Source organism: Micromys minutus, assembly GCF_963924665.1.
Source record: "Micromys minutus genome assembly, chromosome: 9".
NCBI classification, from domain to species: Eukaryota; Metazoa; Chordata; class Mammalia; order Rodentia; family Muridae; genus Micromys; species Micromys minutus.
Window position 1 is genome coordinate 65,937,059 of NC_137978.1, and position 20,354 is coordinate 65,957,412.

Sequence of the window (20,354 nt, forward strand, 5' to 3'; positions counted from 1 at the left end):
CCCACAGAGGTCCACTACTGTGTTCTTGCCCACGGAACCCAGGCCTCTGCTGCTGACTGAGAAGACGCAGGTGGAACTTCTGGATCCGCGTGTCTCCTGGAAAGCCATGGATCTCTATGGACAGCTGTGGATAGTCACACAGCCGCACGTCGGGGCTCTGTGGTCATGGGGAAGAAGGCCTCCTTTGGATACATGGAATCCAAGGAAGTGGCCTCAGGCCACGGTTTACATGGGGACCCTGCAGGCTGCACTGTGAAATCCTGACCCTCTTCAGGGACCTGGGATGGGACCAAGGTGGGAATAGGCAAGGCCCCACCTGCCTGCCCGGTCCTTTTGGTGCTAGGCCATGGGCTGCTGCAGCCAGCCAACTGTTTACCTGGAACTGTAGCCCAGGCTTGTATTTATGTAAGGTATTTATGGGCAATTTCACTTGCCGTTACGGCCCTGGGTCAGCTGGAAGCTGCCTGATCCCAGAACTCACGCAGTGTGGGCCGTGGGGGCCTCCAGCAAGTGGGACTGAGGGTTTTGTAAAGCCAGTGAGTTAAAGGCACGGTGGTGTCCTCATGGTCTGGGTCTCTGTGCTTTCCGTAGACTCTGTGGGTCCTCTCTAATGACAGGAGTACCACTCTGGTTACACTGGGGTTCTTCCTGGCTCTGGGGCATGAGGCAGTGACTGGTCAAGGTGAATTGTGCCAGAGAACACACTGGTGCCCGAGACACCTCCAGAGACCTAGAAGGTGGCTTGTCCAGAGACTACAGGAAGAATGTCCCAGAGGGAGCAGGGCAGGCCTGGTGTGGGAGGAAATCCATGCTTAACCCAAACAGCCTGCTGCTTGTGGCTGCTGCTGCAACGGGGGACGGACAGGCAGCATCGCTGGAGCCTGGGCTCCCTGTGGATTGAGGCCGATACCTCGGTAGAAGAGTGTGGCTCCCTCCAAAAGAAGCCCCTTGTTTTGGATCTGGGTGATGGCTGCCTCCTCCCTCTCCCACTGCATCCAAGGCAGCTGAAACCTCCCGGGACACTTCAAGGGCTTCAGTGGGATGGCAGGTAGTGGGAGCAAGCCAGTTGGCCGCTGGACAGGTAAAAGCAGAGGGTCCGAGCGGAGAGTGGGGAAGGGCTTTATGTGAATGTGAAGCAGGCAGTGTGGGAACGAAGGGGCAAAGGATTAAGGATCAGACTGGCCAGAGACTCTAAAAGGGAAAGACTGACAGCCAGGAAATGGTGGTGATGTCATTGAAAAATCAGCTGGGTTTTATATCCAGCTAAACTATTACCACACCCACAGGTTCACCCATGTCTAATCTGGAAATATTCCTAGGAGGAGCCCAGGGGGAGCCATAAGAGACTTCACAGCATGTTCCCTACATGGTCATCATGAGGAGAACTGACATTGTCCTTCTAAACCACAGGTCAACCCCAGACAGGCTCACCACCAGGTAGACACGTGCAGGGGAAATTAGAGTCAAGGACGTCATTGGTCCTGCCAGTGACAGGCTGGGAGGCAGCAGCTGTAGCCAGCAGAGGCAGGAGATGGAATGGACCATTTTAGCCCTCCTGAGGACTGAGGTCCACCCAGGGGCAGGAAGGGAGAGAGAAACAGGGAAGGAAAAAGCAGGCTAACAGGGCCTGAGCAGACAGTTCCAGAATTCACTTAAAGTCATATGATCTTGGCTGGCAAGGTGGTTCAGAGGGTTAAGGCCCTTGCCGCCAGGCCTGACAACCTGAGTTTGTTTTCCCCATGGTGGCTTCCGCCGGTTGTCCCCCGACCTACTCATATGTACCCCCCAATAAATAATGTAATTCTTTAAGTCACAGGATCTAGCCTGTAAGACCCAGCTGGAGGGTAGAAATGCAACCCTAGCAAGAGGAGCTTGGAAGGATGTTTTTTAAAGGTTTGTTTTTAGTGTGTGAGTGAGGAGGGGAGAAAGCGCCTGTGGCGACCAGAGGCAGCAGATTCCGTGAAGCTGGAGTTGCAGGGTGCAAGCCACTTGATGTGGGTGCTGGGAACTGACTGAAGGAACAGTATTGCTCTAACCACTGGGCCATCTCTTCAGCCCCCGGGAAAGGAGTTTTACTGTTGTCAAGGTGCAAAGCACTGTGTTTATCCACATGCAGACACAGACATGTACATGCACATGAATACATGCACACACACACAGGCTCATACATGGATGTATGCACGCACATGTGCACACACACACTCAAAAATCCAGAGCAATGGTTGCTAGCATAGGGAGAAACACATTACGATGTCACGCACTCCACGTAACCTGTAGGTTAGGCAAAGTGCAAAGCAACGATCCAATCTGGAAAAGCCTTAGCATGTTATGTGTGTGCTTTGTATGTGCTTGAGAGACCTGTTTATAGATACATGCTTCTATCTGTAGGGACTCTCTATGCTTGTCAACAGGGCTGTGGGTGTCGGGGGAGGGATCCAACTCGGGCCCTTCACACACTAGGCAGATGCACTTATTACGTAGCTCATGTAAGAAAACCAACGTTCTCTCTGAAGACTAAATCCGACCGTGATTGATTGACTGATACCGGCTTTGCTATTAGTCCTGGCTAGTCTGAAGTTTGCTATGTAAACCTTGGACTCGTGTCCTGTCTCTGCTTCCCAAGTGCTGGGATTTCTTACAGGCATGCACCACCGTGCCTGACCAGACTGGTATGTTTTTAAATATGAACTGGGGAGGAGGAGATAAGGGAGACGCAGCTACACAGTGCGGGGACTAACAAAGAATTCGACGGGCAGCTACGTGCTGGCACCCGTGCAGCAGGGACGAGGAGCCATACTGGGAAGAGAAAGATGCTAGGGTCGGCATAGGTAGGGGTTATAGGAACTTGGTGCTGGCGAGATGGCTCAGTGGGTAGTGTGGATAATGGGGCCTGGTGACTTGTAGGACACTGAAGGGCTGGCTCAGCCATTAAGAGCACTCGCTGCTCCTGCAGACTCTCAAAGGTCCGGGTTCAGTTCTCAGCAGTTACATGGTGGGTTGCAACTCTCCATGAGCCCAGTTCCAGAGACTCTGACACCGGTGGGGTATCAGGCACGAAGGCAAAGCGCCCCTTCACATAAGATATTTTCTTAAAAAGTAAAAAGCTAAGAGCTAGTGGGTCACTGCGGCCTGACCGAAGGGATAATCGCTAAACTGAACCGGAGCTGACTTCAGCCTGTATTCAGAGGGACAGGTGACAGCTGTCTCTGGGAGTCCCGACCATAGCTTTACTTTCTTGGGGTCAAAGCCAGAGTCTTAAGTAAGGCAGGAAAGCTGGGCTCCTGGGGTGTGACCCTTATGGTAGTGCCTCTTGTTGCCACCAGGGGGCCTGAGAGAAACACATCTTCCCCTGTGATGACAGGCAGCTGGGCACAGAGTAGGAATGTTCTGGAAGGACTAGAAAGGACTGATGTGCAGAGGGAAACAGCAGTCCTGAGGGTGAAGATGAAGTTATGTACACACCTCTACGGTTGGACCGTTTTACACACTCCCTGGAGGAAAGGCTAGAGGCCTGGCCTGCCTCTGGGCTACAGCATTCTAACCATCTGTGTCCCCCAGGCCCTAGCTTGCTCTACTCTGCTCATATGGGGCTGGGCACGATGGTTTGCTGAGAGGAAGGGACAACACTCTGGTCTTCCACTGTCTCAGACAAGCAGCCATGGCTGGCAAAGTCACTGCAGATGGCTCAGGTCACCTGAGGGATGGTGACCTGGTCCTACCTAGCCCCAACCATGGCACAGGTCTTCCTAGATATGATTAAGATATTAGAAGCCTTGATGGTCTCCTGCAAGCCCCTAGCCCTGAGTGGGAAGAAGGTTCCCTGCAGCCCAGACAGGAGGGGTAGAGTCTCCCCAGCTGAGTGGGTGGGAAAGGTACCCCATATGATCCCCGACATTGAGAGAGGACACAGAGGACAGGCTATCTGCAGCTGGGGAGGGGAGGGGGCCGGCACAGTCACTGGGCCTATACCAGACGGCCTGTTGGTATGAGATGTATGCTTACAGCCCACTGTGAACCTTGGCCACCCTCCCGCAGGGGCTGTAATACCTTTGTCCCTTGGCATCATCACCTGCCCCCTGGTGTCTGTAGTAATGGCAGGTTCAGCGTCAGAGCTGCAGACTTCTGGTCCACCTAGCTCTAGCAACGGAGTGTGCTTAGTGACAGCCATCCTGCTCCTCCTTGACCTGTTCCTCCGGGGATCAGTAGAGGGAACAAACCAGGTCACAGGAAGTGGGTTCACACCAGGGTACCTCGGCTTCTGCCACAGGAGCCTATCAGGGCACACACAGCATCTGTGCACACGCATGCCACTCCCCAGCCACTGGTGTGCTATCTCCTGCACACACACTAGCTTCAAGAAAACAGGGCACCGGGTGAGGAAGATGGAGCTGTTTATCCCTCAGGTTGAAGGAGGCACTAGGCCCCGCCTCAGCGTCGACCCAACCATGCCTACTCACTGAACTCTGGATTGGCCCTTCTGGCTGCCTTGGGCCACGGGGAGGGGCTGTGCCTCACCGAATGTGCACGGGCCTGAGGCACAGCACTGTTTGTGCTTGGCACTGAGGTTCAACTGTACCTGTCACTTCTGTAGCAAGGTGGTGCCCGGTGGGAAGGGGCAGATTCTATAGTACAGGTTGGATGCTCCATCCTGATCTAGTGCCAGCCAAGTAGAGAGGGGCACGGGCTTCAGCACCAGACTGTAGGGATTGTTAGACCTGAGCGGCCAGACCAACCGTGTTCACACCTGGCCCAGCCCCAGTTGGCTCAGAGGCCGCCTTTCTGGCCGGGAGGTACACAGGACCTGAGATCACCACACCAGCATGTCCTGGGTTGTGTCCCAGTTCTCAGAACCCTGTGTCCCGGCTAAGTATGCACGGTCCGGCTGTTACCATCCCAGGCCACACAAGCAGAGTCTTGCTGTGGGTGGTATATATCAGAGGTGAGGACAGACATGAGACTGGTCTCCATCCATCCCTTATAGGTCTCGGATTTCACCGAGACAGGTGGCTCACATGTAAAACAAAATTGTAAAGAAATACTTTAATGTTTAGATGTGGCACCCCAGGCCACAGTCCTCTCAGAACCCCACCCCTTCCTCTCCCCTCTGGGATGGAGTGGTTCAGAGGTCAGGTGGCCCTCTGGTGTCTTCAGTGAAGGCAGCAGTCCTGTATCAACTGTTAGCTGATGCAGTTCAGTGTCTGGTGAGAGGCCAGGCTGGGCTCCTTCCAGAATGTAACCCCCAGAGCGTGCCTCAAAGATGTTTAAGCAAGTGGAACCTATACACGTCCCGTGCTCTGCACTCAACGTGAGCCCACGGGAAGGAGGATCAGAGCCATGTCTTATGACACACCCCTCTCCCACTCCTTGGGGGCATGCAGGACCACTTGCTGGTCGTAGGACTGAGGTTGTGTTCGCCATAGCTTAGCTTCTGAGCTACACGTCCGTCTCTACCCGCAGCCGCTCCATCCTGCGCACATTGCCTTCCACAGCCACGCGGCTGGTGATGCTGCGAGCAAAGCCTTCGGGAAACCAGCCCATCTCTCCGTCCCGAAGCCGCTCACCATGTAACCAGCCTGAATGCAGACGCCACATGAGAGGGAGCCCTCTTGTCTCCTTCTGTCCTCAAGGGTTCTAGGGCGTGAGTGACCATTGGAACTGGTCACCCCTCCTGACTCGAGAGAGCCACACAGGCTCCCGGGGGGATTGGACACTGCACAACCCAGGGAGTGAACACCAGAGTGATGGACTTATTTTGATGCCATGATTCCAGTTCCTCTAGCCGCCCTCCCTTTGGAGAAACTGAGTGTAGTGTGTAGTATGCGTGTGGATTCACATACATGTGCACCTATGGTCATACTGTCAATTCCTCAGATGCTCTATCTTTTGGGACTGTCTCTTGTCACCACAGTGTTTGCCCAAGAAGCTAAGGGACCCTTAAGACTTGCATGTCTTTGCTTCTCCGGCAATGGGAAGCCACAAACCATGTGCCACCATACCCCAACCGAGCCTGCTCTCTGGCTCCCACTTTTGAGGAAGTTCTCAGGGGAGACGAGGGAGGCTGAGCATGTGCTGGTTGCCGCAGCCCAGTACACTCTGCAGCCATGTTGACACCCATTCGGGCGCGTCCCCACCCACAGTCACTCACCGTCTTCTTTCTGCAGGACCAGGACAACGTCAGCCTGTTGCAGTGTGATCTCGTCGGCCTGCTTGGCAAAGTATGCCTTGGTGATCTCCACCTGGGGCAGTTCTGTAGGGAAATGGAGAGAGCTAGGTCAGGAGTGCTCTGTTGCCCTGGGAGGGCAGTCCTCCTTCCATGGTAGTACTCCTCCCGCAGTCCTCTTCCCTCTTCAGTCCTCCCACAGTAGTCTTCCCACGGTAGTACTCTTCCCATAGTTCTCCTCCCTCTGAAGTCCTCCTCCCTCGGCAGTCCTCCTTCTTCAGCAGTCCTCCTACAGTCTTCCTCCCTCGGCAGTCCTCCTCCCACAGTAGTACTCTTCCCACAGTAGTACTCCTCCCACAGTCCTCCTCCCTCAGCAGTCCTCCTGCAGTACTCCTCCCACGGTAGTACTCCTCCCGAAGTCCTCCTTCCTATACAGTCCTCCTCCCACAGTCCTCCCTCGGCAGTCCTCCCATGGTAGTCCTCCCACAGTCTTCCTCCCTCTGCAGTCCTCCTCTCTTAGCAGTCCTCCTGCAGTACTCCTCCCACAGTCCTCCTCCCTCTGTAGTCCTCCCGCAGTAGTCTTCCCACAGTCTTCCTCCCACAGTAGTCTTCCCGCAGTAGTCTTCCCACAGACACATGGTACCAGTTGCCCCAGCACAGGATGGACAGCTTTCCTTGGATAAGGACTAGCCTTCCACGGCTAGACATCTGGCACCCACAGACAGAAACACTCTGATGGTCCAGACCAGCTCAACCCCAGAGCTGTAACCCCACACTCACCTCCTTTGTTGCTGATGCCCTGCCACTGTCTCTCCTTGTAGGTTAGTGCTGTCATCCACCGGGCCCGGTCACTCCTGGAGGCCACAGAGAGTCTAGTTGAGTCCCTCCGTCCTTCTCGGGGTGCATGAGCCCCGGTGTGGTACCAGTACCTGTTCTATGATCACTGTGCCTGATGGCAGGATGCTCCTGCCTCAGGGCCTTTGCACTGCTCTTCTGTGTTTGCCGTCCCATTCTCTCCCTCCCTTGGGCTCTTGACCTAAGGGCCACCTGGTCAATGTGCCCATCAGTCACGGGCACATCTGTCCCCTTTTCTGCTGGAAGCTTCGTCTCTGGTTACCAGACGGTACAGCCATTCATTTCTTTGCTGCGTTTTGCTTATGGCCCTGCCTCGCTGACAAGTAGGCTCTCAGAAAACATGTTGCTTGGCACATCCCATCCTCTTGGGGCTCAGCTTTCTCTTGCACACACGTACACACAACACAGTTGGGTCCCATAGCTTACGCGGAGTCAGAGGACAGCTGTATCTGCTCCTGGCGGCCCTCACTGTTGTGTAGCAGGTCCACTTGGAATGGGTGGGGCACTGAGGAGCTGCGGCTGCTGCCACCCTGCAGTGAGAGCTCCGAGGGCTCCAGCTTCCTGACCTGCACGTGGTCTAGCTGGGCGTAGTCTTGGACCAGGTAGCTTTCCTCACTGAGGAGACACAGGAGAGTCATCAGGGCCTTTCCTGCCAGGGTCAGTTGACCGCAACAGCGGTCCTAACACTTGGGCCCGAAGACTGCAACTTCCGGGAGCTGCCGTGGCCACGGAGGGAAACCCTAGCCTGCAGAGAGCAGAGATAGCTGCCGTGGCCACGGAGGGAAACCCCAGCCTGCAGAGAGCAGAGATAGTCACTGCTCTTTCAAGCTTGACGGCTGCAGCCCAGTGCCTTACCTTTTCTTCTTGGTGACAACCAGGACGTCATTGAACAGGAACAGATAGCACGTGGGTCGGCTGGCAATCTTTCTAAAGATGCTGGATTCCTCCAAGAGGAAGAGCTCCCCACGCTTCAACAGCCAGCGAGAGGCAGAGATGAGCGGGAGGGACTAGGGATAGAGCGGACAGACAGATGAGGGTGACGGACACAGCGAGGTGGGGGTGGTGTGGAAGGGATACTTCCCGCTTGCCGTCTCTGTTATGATGGAACCTTAAGGAATGGTCACTGAGTTGTCCCACAGGTACCATGTTCTGCCGCCAGCCTTGATTTCCTGAGCATTTGTGGAATGTCTTGCCTGAGCCAGGGGTGGGGACGGTCTTGGAGAGGCCTCGACACCTCCTTGCTCTTGAGTCAGGGAGGCTCAAGGGCCTCCCTTCCCACAAGGCCCCAAGATCAACAGCCCTGGCTGCCCCTCTCCGCCCCAGGCAGAGGCCTCTTGCTCTACCCTGCTCTAGCTTGCCATAGCCTGTGACACCTAAGGACATCGGAGGAAGGTGTGGGGCTAGCGCCTACCTTGACCTTCCCGAAGTCCAGCTGCATGTGTAGTGTGTACAACTGCTCCGTGCGCTCCATCTTGTGGGCCCCCTCGTTACACTGCTTCACCAGCTGCACGCAGGGGTGGAGTTTACGCTGAATGGTCTGTGCACTGCCTCCCCTCCTGGCGGCACTGGCTTGGATCTCATCCCTTTTCCTCTCAGCACCACAGACCCGCACCCCACCCAGGGTCTCTGCCTCACCTTGCTGATGGCCTTCAGGGCTCGGCTGGCGGCTTTATACCGTTCAGGATGGCCTTGTGTCTTCAGGCACAGAGTCTGGGGGAGAGAGTAGTTGGGAAGCATCTGAGCCCCTCCCAGGGGGCCCCACATGGAGCAGAATCTGGAAGTGTGGGAAAGGGTTCTGTTGGGGCCCACAAATGGTCTCTGAACCTCTGGGGCCAAGCCAGGCAAGGAGGGCTGGAAGGAGAGCTGGTTCTACACACACTGCCTCTGCCATCCTGAGGAACAGCAGGGGACCCAGAAGCACTATTTCTGCCCGGTCGAGGGTGTGTGTGCTTGCAGGCTACAGTATCACATTAGTGACCGCAAAGTGAGCAAGATTAATCACACTGCCTTATACGGGTTGTAATTAATTAGTGACAGATTTGTGTGTGTGAGGAAAGAGGTCAGAGAGGCAACATGAAGGGTGGGGCCTCCAGGTGGGTTCCCATGGCAACGGCAACACCCAAGCCTCCCCAGATTCTCACATCTGTCAGGAGCGGCAGCCGGGTCACCCTCTGCATGGGGAGAATCAGGAAAGAGATCATGGGCAGGCCCCCACAGGCAGACCGTTTCTCGATCTCTCTTAGAACTTCCCGGAAGGATGCGCTGCTGTTCCTGCAACAGGGGCACTGAGTCACTCTGACTTGGGGAAGAGGCTGGGCGGTCGGGACCTGCGTGGGGTGGGCTGGGAGTGCAGAGGGCTCACTCACGACAGTTTCTGCAGGGTGCGCTGCTGATAGACCTCGTTGGAGCAGTAGGCGATGTAAGGGTGGAAGTGATTTTCGGCATGGTCCTCCAAGATGTCGCTGATGTCCTCCACGCACACCTGAGCTTTGTGCCGCTGCTCCAGGGCTTCAAAGAACCTGTGGCGTCCAAGTGAGGCGTGGTTGGGGAATCAAAGGCTCAGTTTTGTTGTGTGTGTACACACACCTATGTAGACTTGTGTATACAGACAAAAATGTCCAGACAGCCCACTCTTACAGGCAATGCATAGCAGGTGCCCAGTGGGTCAGGCAGAACTTTGTATAGGCTAGGCCACACTTTCCTGCAGAGGGCTGTCCCACAGCCCTCAGGGGACCCTGTGACAGATCAGCTCTTTCTTTACACTGCTTTTGTAACTAACACCTACCCCTATGGCTGGCCCTGGGTGTAAGCTCAGGCAAACCTACGATACACCAGGGCTCTAAGGGACCCAAGGAGAGCCACCTTTCTCTAGGGATGGGTTTTGAAATTAAGGTGATTCTGCCAGCCAAGTTCCCTGCAAGGTTTCACAAGCTGTCCACATGAATGGAGTCCAGCCCATACGGGACCAAGCTGGGGGGCCCGGGCTCTCGGCAGAGGTCCTGGAGCAGCCTCTCGCCTGACTCCAGTGAGCCAGGAAGGACAGTAACAAGGTGAGCAAATGTCAGAGGCTGGCCCAGGATTCTCTAGGTCTTGGCTGCCCAGTGTGTGGGGACAGTGGCGCATCCGGAGCTATGTCCACCTCTCCAGGCCCTGGCTCGACATCTGGGAGAAAAGAGCTCCATCTGTCTGAGACTCTTCCCAGGCTGGATGTGGGCGTGGGCCCTTTGGACCTGACAGACCCTCTACCCACACAGACCTCATTTCCTATAAGCAAGTGCTCTCTGAGAACCACACCCTTGGGAAGCTGTCTAGTAGGGAGGCTCAGAAGCCCTTGGCCCCATTAATGAAGGCAAAGTGAGACTGCCTGGACACAGGCCTCTCATGCTCAGGTTGGCAGGCTAGACCACTCAGCTGAAATGCATAATTCCTAGGGTTTCCTGGAAAGGTCTAGAAGGGCCAGCCTCTCGCTACTGGCCCAAAATAGCACCAATTCTCAGAGGAGACCACTGTGAGTGGCTAGGGAGGCACAGGCCAGGACAGCAATGGCCATGCTGAGCAATCAGAGGCTGCACAGCATCAAAGGACCACACGGGGGGCAGGAATCTGCATGAGGGTCACCCACTTCCCGGGACCCTTTCCCTCCAACGAGTCACGTGTGGGTAGTTCCCACGGCCAGCCGATGAATCTCTTACAGGAAGCCCCTGTCTCTGGGGATATGACAATTCTGTTCCCTGTCTAAATTTCTTGGAAAGAGTGGGCTCAGCAAGGGCCAGGCTGGCCCTGACATGCAGGAGAAGCCAACATCCTGTTTGGAGGGCCCCTCCTGTGAGCCAGCACCCCGTGACCTACTCTTTCTGACCCTACCAAGGCCCACAAACTATTTGTCATTGGACAAACAGTGACACCAAGGCTAAAGGAACTGGGAGGCCTGGGGTCTCCTGGGTCACAGCAGTAGCAAGGCCACATGCACATCAGTGTGTGTAAACACACATAAGACACTGCACAGTGCTGGGGCGAGAGATCCATTGGTAGTGTGCAAAGAAATACACAGGTGTGCACATGTGCAAAACATTCACACACGCATTCCCGGAAGCACTTGCACATATGAGACAGACAAGCCCTCAGCGGCCTGCAGCTGCGTGCCTGGACTGCCTCTGATTCTAGGCCCTGGAACTAGAGCCCAGTTTGGCCACCAGACACTGCTGGGTAGAACATGACCTGAGGCTGCCACCTGGCTGAGGTGAGATACCCACTGGTAGTATAGGGTTGTAAGGGTTGTACACAAGAGACGTATTCTCCCTCTCCTGAGAGAGATACCCACTACCACGGTGTCCCCACAGCCAACCCTCAAGGGCTTTTACAGGTTGTCACGCCTTCTCTCAAGCCAATGGCTGCTCCAAGCTTCCCACCATGGGTGCAACCCAGGGTTTACCAATACTAGTACTACAGGAATGACCAATTGGAGGCAAGGTAAAGTGGTCTCTTTGGGGACTCAGGGGACCTAGTGTGGAAGGACAGAGACGCTCACTTCTGACTGGCAGCCAGCACATCCACGATGTTGGAGAAGAGATGGTGGTGTTCCGTCTGGGTCATAGTGGCCTTCAGCTCCCGGGACTGCAGGAACTCAGTCACCAGGATACTCAGACTGTGCAGATACGAGAACTCAGACGTGAGGATCTCAAAGATGGCCTGTAGGAGAAGACGGTGCTCAGAAGGATGGATGTGCTCTAGGAGGGAGGGAAGACTGGGGTGTGGGGCTCCTTCGGAGGGCTGTCATGATGGCCTCATAGGCTACAAGTCCATATTCCTGTGTTCACTGGCTCGCCAGATTGAGCTGCACAGAGGTGGCTGGGACTTCGATTTCGGGGGGGAAAGAGTGAACACGTGCCGGACAGATGTTCTACCCCGGAACCATGTCCCTCATCCCTGGCCAGGACTCTGGTCCTTCCTGATGCTGCTTCAGGACTTACAAGGCAGCGAAGGGGCTCAGTCCTCAGCCATTTTTGTACCTGGCCCATGAGGTGGCCTATGGTAGGCGAGGTGGCGTGGATACTACTCGTTTCTAACTCCCAGGGCACCGTGTGGCCCGTTCCATGTCTAGGGACAGCTTGGGCAGTAGCCTGGTCAGCACACCCCACCTGGTGGTCTTACCTCCTGCCTCTTCCGTTCTTCCGCTGACAGTGTGTCCAGGACACCTGACTCCAGCACCTGAGGAGAGCACGGCCCACAAGCTATATGTATCACAGGTCCTACAGATAAAGTCGTCCTCGCCTCCATCCATCCTCCGGCCCAGGAGGACAGAGCAGCCTTCAGCTATGTCTCCTCAGCTTATCTCCCTCCCCTACATAAATCTCCCAGGATAACACTGCTTCATCTACAGAGCCCTAGGCCAGGTCAGGAAGGTGGCCGGGGAGTCCGGAGGAACAGCGAATCAGACACCGCCTGGGCAGCTGAGTCAGAGTCTCGAACAGGGATGTTCAGATTTATCACTTACACTCTTCCTGCCCTTGGGGACAGTGGTCCTCCAGACTGCCACAGAGTGGCTCCTTCACACCTATCGCCACAGTGTCAGGGCAGCCACCAGCCTGGCCTCCATAGGATGGAGGACTGAACCCATTTGTGCTCTCCCACCCACAGGCTGGGGAGAGGCGCCATCGACGGTGCGTGGGCCCCCTGCAGCTTTCCAAGAGTGTATAGGTCAGGCTCTAAGTACTGGGCAAATAAATGTTAACGGGTGTGCTGGGCCCCATTCCAGTTGGGGGGAATCACCTCTCCCTCCCCCCAGTTTCTAGCACTGAGCAGGATAATAAATGTATACTCGTGGACATTTCCTTTTGTGAGGTACAAGGTCTGTCCTCCTTGGCTGGGGTCTCACAGTTAAGGGGGTCCCTCACCCCATGGCAGGCAGGCAAGCAGCTCCATTGTACCGAGATGAAGGAAAAGCTGGGTCTATCACCCCTTTGCCCGCCACACCCACAGGCTGCAGAGGACAGGAGTCACATGCCTCTAACAGCGATGTCGTCCCTCATCCTCTGTCCCTCGGGGTTACCGTCCTGACCCTGCTTTTGACTGAGCCCTCAAAGCTTGGACAGGGCCCCGTTTTCAGATGTGGGAAACACGGGGAAAGAGGAGAGGCTGCTGTCCTTACGTCTGTTTCTCTGTGACCCTCCCCTGCCCTAGTGAGATGAGGGTCCTAGGACAGAGGCTCCTGCTACACAGACAGAAGACATTCACTCACAGCTCCACAGGCTGTGTATCCCCATGGCTCTAGAATCTGTTTGAACTCCCTGTAAGCGCCTGGGCCACAAGGTTGGGGGAGGAAAGCCATGGGGCCCCCTGCCATATCTGAGTCCTCTTGGGTGTGCAGGATGGGTGTGGGATTCCTTACCTCCGGGAGCTGGCTCCAGGTGAGCTGGGTGGGGCGATAGTTCTTGACCACAATGGTGGTGTCCCCTTTCTGGGTTCCCTCTGGGCTGGAGGGCTCATCAAGTATGTCATCATCAGACTCGTGACTGGTGTTCAAACCCCGCTCTCGGATCTCCTGGTAGAGCTGGGGGTCTGGGGAGAGAAGAGACACCTGTGTGCAGGAGGGTTTGGGGGTGGCGTGGCCCTCCCAAGGGCCCCACAGAGCTCTCCAAAACATGTAGGCTCTGCTGTGTCCCACTGGGTCCTACAGTGGTGCGAGGCCAGCCTGGAAGAGTGTAGCAGCCCAGTGTAGAATGTGGCACGGCAGGCCAGGGCCAAGCGGACCAACCAGAGCCGTGTGTGACCAGCTGTGCCTGGTCTGAGAGAGGAGGGCAGGCTGGGGTACTCAGGTGGGGCCTGAGTGCGCTGGTTGCTGCCCAAAGCCAACAAGAGCACCAGACTAGCATAGGACAACCCAGTCGAGGGCATCTCTGAGCCTGTGCGGCTGCCACCATCAGCCTAAGATCGGAACAGTGCTTCAGCTCCGCACAGGGAGTTTCCCAGAGATTTGACAGGGGCTTGGAGGGAGGGACATTCTTGCTGGAGTCACTGTGTTTTGGAACCTCCCAGCCTCTAAGTCTCACAGCCTCGGTGGGACCAAGTAGACACAAGCACCAAGGCTGTTACTTCCTCACAAGCTGCAGTGCCCAGGGCTCTCTCTGCACCGGGAATGCTTCACGCCAAGGACAGATGAGTGTCTGCCTCTCTGGAGGCCAGATGCCTATAATCAAACCTGGGTCTCATTGGGTACTCAAGATAGTGGGTCTGTCCTGTCCTTGGGTCACATAGGGACCCGGGGGAATTCTACTAGCTGCAACGGTCACATCATCAACTGGGGTCCGTGTCCAATGTCCTATCCAGCTTGACCTTGTATTCTCAGACCCACGTGGTTCCCAGGTTAGCCCTTCCTGGCCATGCTCAGTCCTCAGCTTCCCCAGGGAAACACTTACCATCTTTGAAAGAGCCCTTGTGTGCACGTTTCCGCCCCAGAGTTTTCTGCAGACAAGAAACAGAAACCCTAGCAGTCAGTAGAGAGGGAGGTGTGGGTCAGCTTCCTTTCTGTTGCTATGGTAGCCCAGAGATTGTAAAAAGACCGCCCAATGGGAGGGGAGTTTGCAGTGGTAGTTAAATGTTAGCTTCACAAAGTAGAGACCAAGACAGGGAAAAGTCTGAGCTCAGGGGTGGGGGGAGCTGCTACAGGAAGGCTGCCAAGGGGAGGGGCCAATCCAGTTAAGAGGAGGTATCTGGGCAGTAGGATATGGTGGTAATGGAGAAGGGGTCTGGAGGAAACCAAAGTAGGCAGACCTCTGCTGGTTAAAGTCTGGTACTGGTTGGGTCCCCCAAAAATTAAAGGACTGAACTCTGGGGAATCCCCACTCTTGGCTGGGACACTAGGTTTTCACAGGTATACAGGTTCCAGGAAAGTTGCTCTGGTTTCTTAGGACCAGTTGGGGCCTGAAAACTCCCCTTACATATATATCTATGTGTACGTGTGTACCTGAGTCTCTCCGTGTGTTGTGTCTGTGTTTGTATGTGCCTGTCTCTGTGTGTCTATGTGTGTGTTGTGCCAACGAGTCTGTGTGTCTCTGTGTATGTATATATGTCTGTTTGTGTGTGCCTGTGCCTCTGTATGTTGTATCTATGTATGTGTCATGTGTCTGTGTGTTGTGTATGTGCCTGTGTATGCTGTGTCGGTGTGTGTGTTATGTCTATGTCTCTCCATATGAGTCTGTGTGTGTGTGTGTATGTGTAACGCTCCCAGCTGAGCCTGGCTTAGCTTCTTTTCACCCACCCTAACACCCTCATCTCTGCCCTTCTGAATCCTTCCCCTGTCCCTACCTAAGCCCTCCTGATGCTGAGACCATGGGGAGCCCTCCCATCTAGGAGGCTCCTTACGCCTCCTGCATGGTCACCTGCCAGCCCTCAACATCCTCACAGCGCACTCTGGGCATGGAAGCAGCCATAGGCTGGCACCCCAGCATGGGGCATGTGACAGCTATTCAGGGATGGGTGCTGAGGGTGGGTTCACTGAGTGAGACCCTGGCAGGCCTGGTTCTAAGAGACGGTGGTGCCACCAATCTTGCTCCTGAGGACCAGGTGTCTCAGGCAGATGTGGAAGGGATCTGTGCCAAAGGACAGCAGGTGGCACCACAGCCTTAGCCATTGCTTGTGGTGACCATGCAGTGAGCTGGTGCCTATCATTCTGATGCCCAAGCAAGCATGCATTTCCCATGATACTACATACGGCTCGAAGCATGCTCTCCCCATGATGTTGCATGCAGTGCTAAGCATGTTCCTCCCATGATCTTCCCATGATGTTGCATGGAGCTCTAAGCATGCTCTTCCTATGATACTATGTGCAGCTCTAAGCATGTTCTTCCTATGATGCTGTGAGCAGCTCTAAGCATGTTCTTCCCATGATGCTGTGAGCAGCTCTAAGTGTGCTCTTCCCATGATGCTATGTGCAGCTCTAGGCAACGGAGGGCATGTACTCATCTTTGGAGGATGCTACAGCTGGACGGTGACCAGCTTCACTTACATATAGGGGAAACTGAGGAATCTGTTAGGGGTCAAAAGCCACAAAGGCCATTCTTAGGCCCTTCATGGAAGTTGACTGAGCCCTGGGGTGCCTCTGAGCAAGTCGAGGGAAGCACCAGGCAGAGAAGCCCAGACGCCTCCTAGATCTACATCCTGGGAAGCAACCGCCTTGAATGGTGGTTAAACAGAGATTCTCCCATCTCCGAAGAGCAGGACGGAGGGGCCAGGAGAGGCCACTATCTGACCATGGCCTTCCTGCCCAGCTGGTGGCTGTCTATAACAGATCCCTGAAGACCCAGAGAGCCAGGACCCGATTCTGTTCTGAACAGCCGGGGCTAGACCATGGCTCTGGGACGAGCTCTGCCCACCCTGGGCAGACGGAGAAGCAGCAGGGCAGGGGGACAGGTGGTGAGGGCTAACCACTGACCCTCCTTATCTCACAGGCAGCCTGGCCTTGCTGAAAGTGTCATCAGAGAGGCTGGCTCCACGCTTGGGTTCAAGAATGGCTGGTCGCCTCTGCTGTCCACTCTGAATGGAAGTGGGCATGGAAGACTCCCAAGAGCCGGACTCAAGCTCCTCCCTCCAGCCAGGGTAGTGAGATCCGAATGGATTCCATTAAACTCAGATGGCCAGGAGCCTGCACCCAGCAAAGCTCAGTAACAGTGACCATCCCTGCATGTGAGCCCCCGAACCCCAGAAACACTGCCTACCCTGCGTCAGGGCAGCCCCTACCTTATTTTTGGCTGGGCACCGGGTAGGAGGCTGAGCAGCCTCCTCAGCGAGGGCCTGGAGCTTGGGGCTGAGCTGGACTGAGTCCCCCTTGCTACTGGGTGGCCCCAGGCCCTTCATGGCTGCCCTGTAGGACTGGTTCCTCAGGTTACGCTTCAGATTCCCGCCTGTGACCCCGTCCATATCCATGTCGTCCCAAGAGAAGCTGGGGGCTGAGACGAGCTGAGGGTTCCGCCTCGCAGCCTCCTTGCTGAGCACGGCTGCCCCGAAGCTCTGGTGTCTGGCTGGGGACTTGGTCTTGGCCTTGCTGGCCACAGCCAAACTCTTGGGGATGAGCTGCTGGGTGCCCATCTTGAGGGCCACGGCGCTCTGCGTGCTGAGGATGACGGGCCGAGGCTCCTCATCTCCAGGCGGGAGGGGTTCTGAGGCATCGGGCTCAAAGGCAGCGTTGGCTCTGGCTTTCAAGGAGCTCCTGATCATGGGGACTCCAGGTATGGGGTTCCCATTGGCATCGAGTCGCAGCTCTGCATGGAAGCGATACTCCAGTAGTTTCTCATCCAGAGAGCTGTCAGAATGCCTCTGGGACATGCTGGTGACAGAGGAGGCCTAGAGAGGGGTGAGCGAGAGGTGAAAGGCTCAGTGGGGCCTTCTGCATGTGGCCCTCCCCACCCCCACATCCAATCCTGAGTCTGTTTAACATCCTCGCCTAACAGCTCCCAGGCAAGGACCGGGAGAACAGGACGTGTATGGCTGGTCACCAGGACCCTCTTCTGGGAGATAGCTTAGCTGGGAAGCCGGGTCTGGGCTCATCTCAGGCAGGCAGCTAGTCCCTGAGATGAAGGACCTGGTGGGTGAGGCTGGAATGAACCTCGGGGACCACCCTGATTTGACACAACTGTTAAGTCCTGGGCAGGGTACAAATAAAGGCAGGTCGGAGGCTGGGCCTAGAAGCTACATAGACCAGGACCAGAGTCCTGGGTAGGCCCCTTATTGACGAGTGGGCACTTTGTGTATGGTTTTCATGGGGACAATTATGGGTTCCTGAGACCGAAGCAGATGCTGTGGATGTGACCGTGGCCCTGCCTGGCCCTGGGAACATGAGAAAGAGGTGGCAGGATGGACAGCAGAAAGAGAGGATGCTCTCGACCTGACCGTGGCCTTCCTGCTCAGTGGCTGTCCAAGCAGCTGAGCCAGGGTCCAAGCGAAGCTGGCTGCTCCCCCTTCTCCTGGCCAAGCAGTTTTCACAGTGCCAAGGCTGGCTACGGAGCCTCTCCCCACAGCACTCTCTAATACACAGTTGTACTTTCTGAAGTTGGGGGCCCACAATCCCAGTCTTGGGAGTCCCTAGGCAAACCCTGGGTCAGGATCTTCAGCCTTGAAGATGGCCGTGGGGGCTCACCGCCTGGCGACAGCCACCGCCAACACATACTCAGCCACTCCATTTGTCTATCCCAGCAGCTCATGTACCCGAGGCCCGGCTCTGGCTCCGTTACCCTCAGCATTGACTTGCCTCTGGCCTGCCACCCTGGTCCACCAATAGCAGGCAGCCCTGAGCCGTGGTTTCCAGAATGTTCTATCTCCTTCCTCGGCTAGCATTTTCTACTCTTGGCGCAGCGCAGTCTAAGGCTGACTTTGGCTAATGGGAGACAGGTGGCTGGGAGGAAGAAATGTCCCTCCTGGGCAGGGAATCCCACTGGCCTGTGACCTAGTGACTGGTGTCCACAGAGCTATGGCCCGGATACTGCAGAAGCCAGAGTAAAGGCTGGTCAGGAAGCATCGTGTGGGCACCCTTCAACACTGACCAATCTGCTGAGGGACAACCATCCACAGTTGTCCACGGCACTACCACTTACCTCCGTGACTGGGGTCCTCCACACCGGTCAGGAGCTGCCCTATCAGGGGCCTGGAAACCTGGGGTCCTCAATGATTAAAGATACCACCTCTCGGTGTCAATCTTCAAATCTGCAAAATGGGCTCAGTAAGAACTATGTCCTCCCCTGAGGATATTCTAACAGGATCCTAAATGCAGAATCCGCTAAAGCATCCCTGACTGGCCGCAGGGGGGCAGGGGGCAGAAGAACAACATCCAAGGCTTTTCTGAACCAAGCAGCATCCCTAGAGTCTGACAGTGCAGTGATAAGACAGGCCAGCACTCAAGAGACTCTGTGAGACCCTAATGTAAACGTTTCCAGGGGAAACTTCTCTTTATTTATTTACTTATTCTTTCTAAAAGCAAAGAAGCCAATACAGAGGAAGCCTTTTATATGCTCAGAGTCTAGAGGCATCCCACAAAATCTCAGCACTGAAGAGTCTGGGGCAGGAGGTTCTTGAGTTCAAGGCCAACCTGGGTCACATACAGCGAGACCATCTCATCAAAACCCAACAACCCCGAGTCCCAATTGGTAAGAACGAGTCTTGGTTAAAGGGACCCACGTCACTTGCCTACCTCAGGGTGTGAGGCTCTAGGCTCACACTGGGCCACAATGACCCCTTGTCATTTGCCCTGGGTGCTGTCCAGCTGGCTCTTGGGGTGAGAAACCTGCTCTGGCCTGACAGAACTGGTTGGGAAAGGGACAGCTACCCTTAGGGTTACCTGAGTCTGGTGGGGACCGGGGCTGTTTGGGTAGGTTCAGATGGGTTTGGGGCCTCAGGAAGCTCAGGCAGGACACACAGTTCCATCCTACCCCACATTTCGGACCCAAGAATGATGCCAAGACTGCCCAGCTGTCCCTCCTTGAAGGGGAGGGGACAGGACTGGCTACTCCACTAGAGCCAAAAGCAAGCACTCAGGAAGCAGGTTGTATCCCAGCTCACCCCCCAAGCCCCAGGTTTCTTCTAGCATTTAGCTCTTGGCAAAATGATCCCAAGAAGTTGAGCACAGCTGAGCCTAGCTGGCCCCAGGGAGGGGAGGGTGCATTCCTAAGGACATTCCAGATCGGCTGAGGATGATAGCAGTCCCAGTCACACCAGGCCTCCCCCGGGGAGCTGGCATCTGTCACACAAGTGTGGTGTGCAGTCCCACGCCCTTATTTAATTTGTCTGGTTTACTGGAGCCTGGAGAGGTTAGTTTAGCCGTCTCCCTGATGGCCTAGAACGGACTTCTCGCCAATCCGTTTACACGGAGATTCTTTCAGTCAGAAAGAACGAACCAGGCAGAAGGGTCCAGTGTGATGTTCGTTTGCCTCCTCTCCTACCAGCAGACATCCATCACCCCTGAGCCCAGGCTTGCAGGACAGCGTGGCCCCTGGCAGGCGGTGGCTTCACCCAGCAGAGGGCAAAGTCCATTCCAGGGACAGAAGGTGCCCAAAGGGAACCTGCCGGGTGAGCCATTCCTGGGAGAGGCTTCTGTTCCCAGGCTGGTGCCACACCCACAGGCCTGACAACAGCCTGCCTGGGACCCCAGAGAGCAGGGCTGCTGACCGAAATGCCCTGCTGGACGAATCCTGAAGCTGCCCAGTTCCCAGGCAGCTCTTCTGATCCCTATTGTCTGGAGGGGGCGGGGCTGCACAGCCAAACACAGCATAGCTGCAGGGCTCCACTGTTTAATCATTTCTACCCCTTCTACAGCCTTGTTAATTTCCACTCCTGGCCGGCAGGTTTTGCAGCT

The 20,354-nt window shown here is 55.6% G+C and overlaps 1 protein-coding gene across 1 annotated transcript; it reads right to left on the reverse strand.

The window, feature by feature from the left end:
* Positions 1 to 5,433: 5,433 nt before the first annotated feature.
* Positions 5,434 to 17,335, reverse strand: ARHGEF16 (Rho guanine nucleotide exchange factor 16; the record flags this gene model as incomplete). Its single annotated transcript, XM_080920831.1, has 14 exons — positions 5,434 to 5,573; positions 6,146 to 6,247; positions 6,941 to 7,014; positions 7,442 to 7,630; positions 7,871 to 8,022; positions 8,427 to 8,519; positions 8,651 to 8,725; positions 9,157 to 9,286; positions 9,382 to 9,534; positions 11,544 to 11,704; positions 12,167 to 12,223; positions 13,404 to 13,573; positions 14,431 to 14,476; positions 16,751 to 17,335. 14 exons carry the CDS (start codon positions 17,333 to 17,335, stop codon positions 5,434 to 5,436), a joined length of 2,127 nt encoding a protein of 708 aa, XP_080776957.1.
* Between the last annotated feature and the right edge of the window lie 3,019 nt (positions 17,336 to 20,354).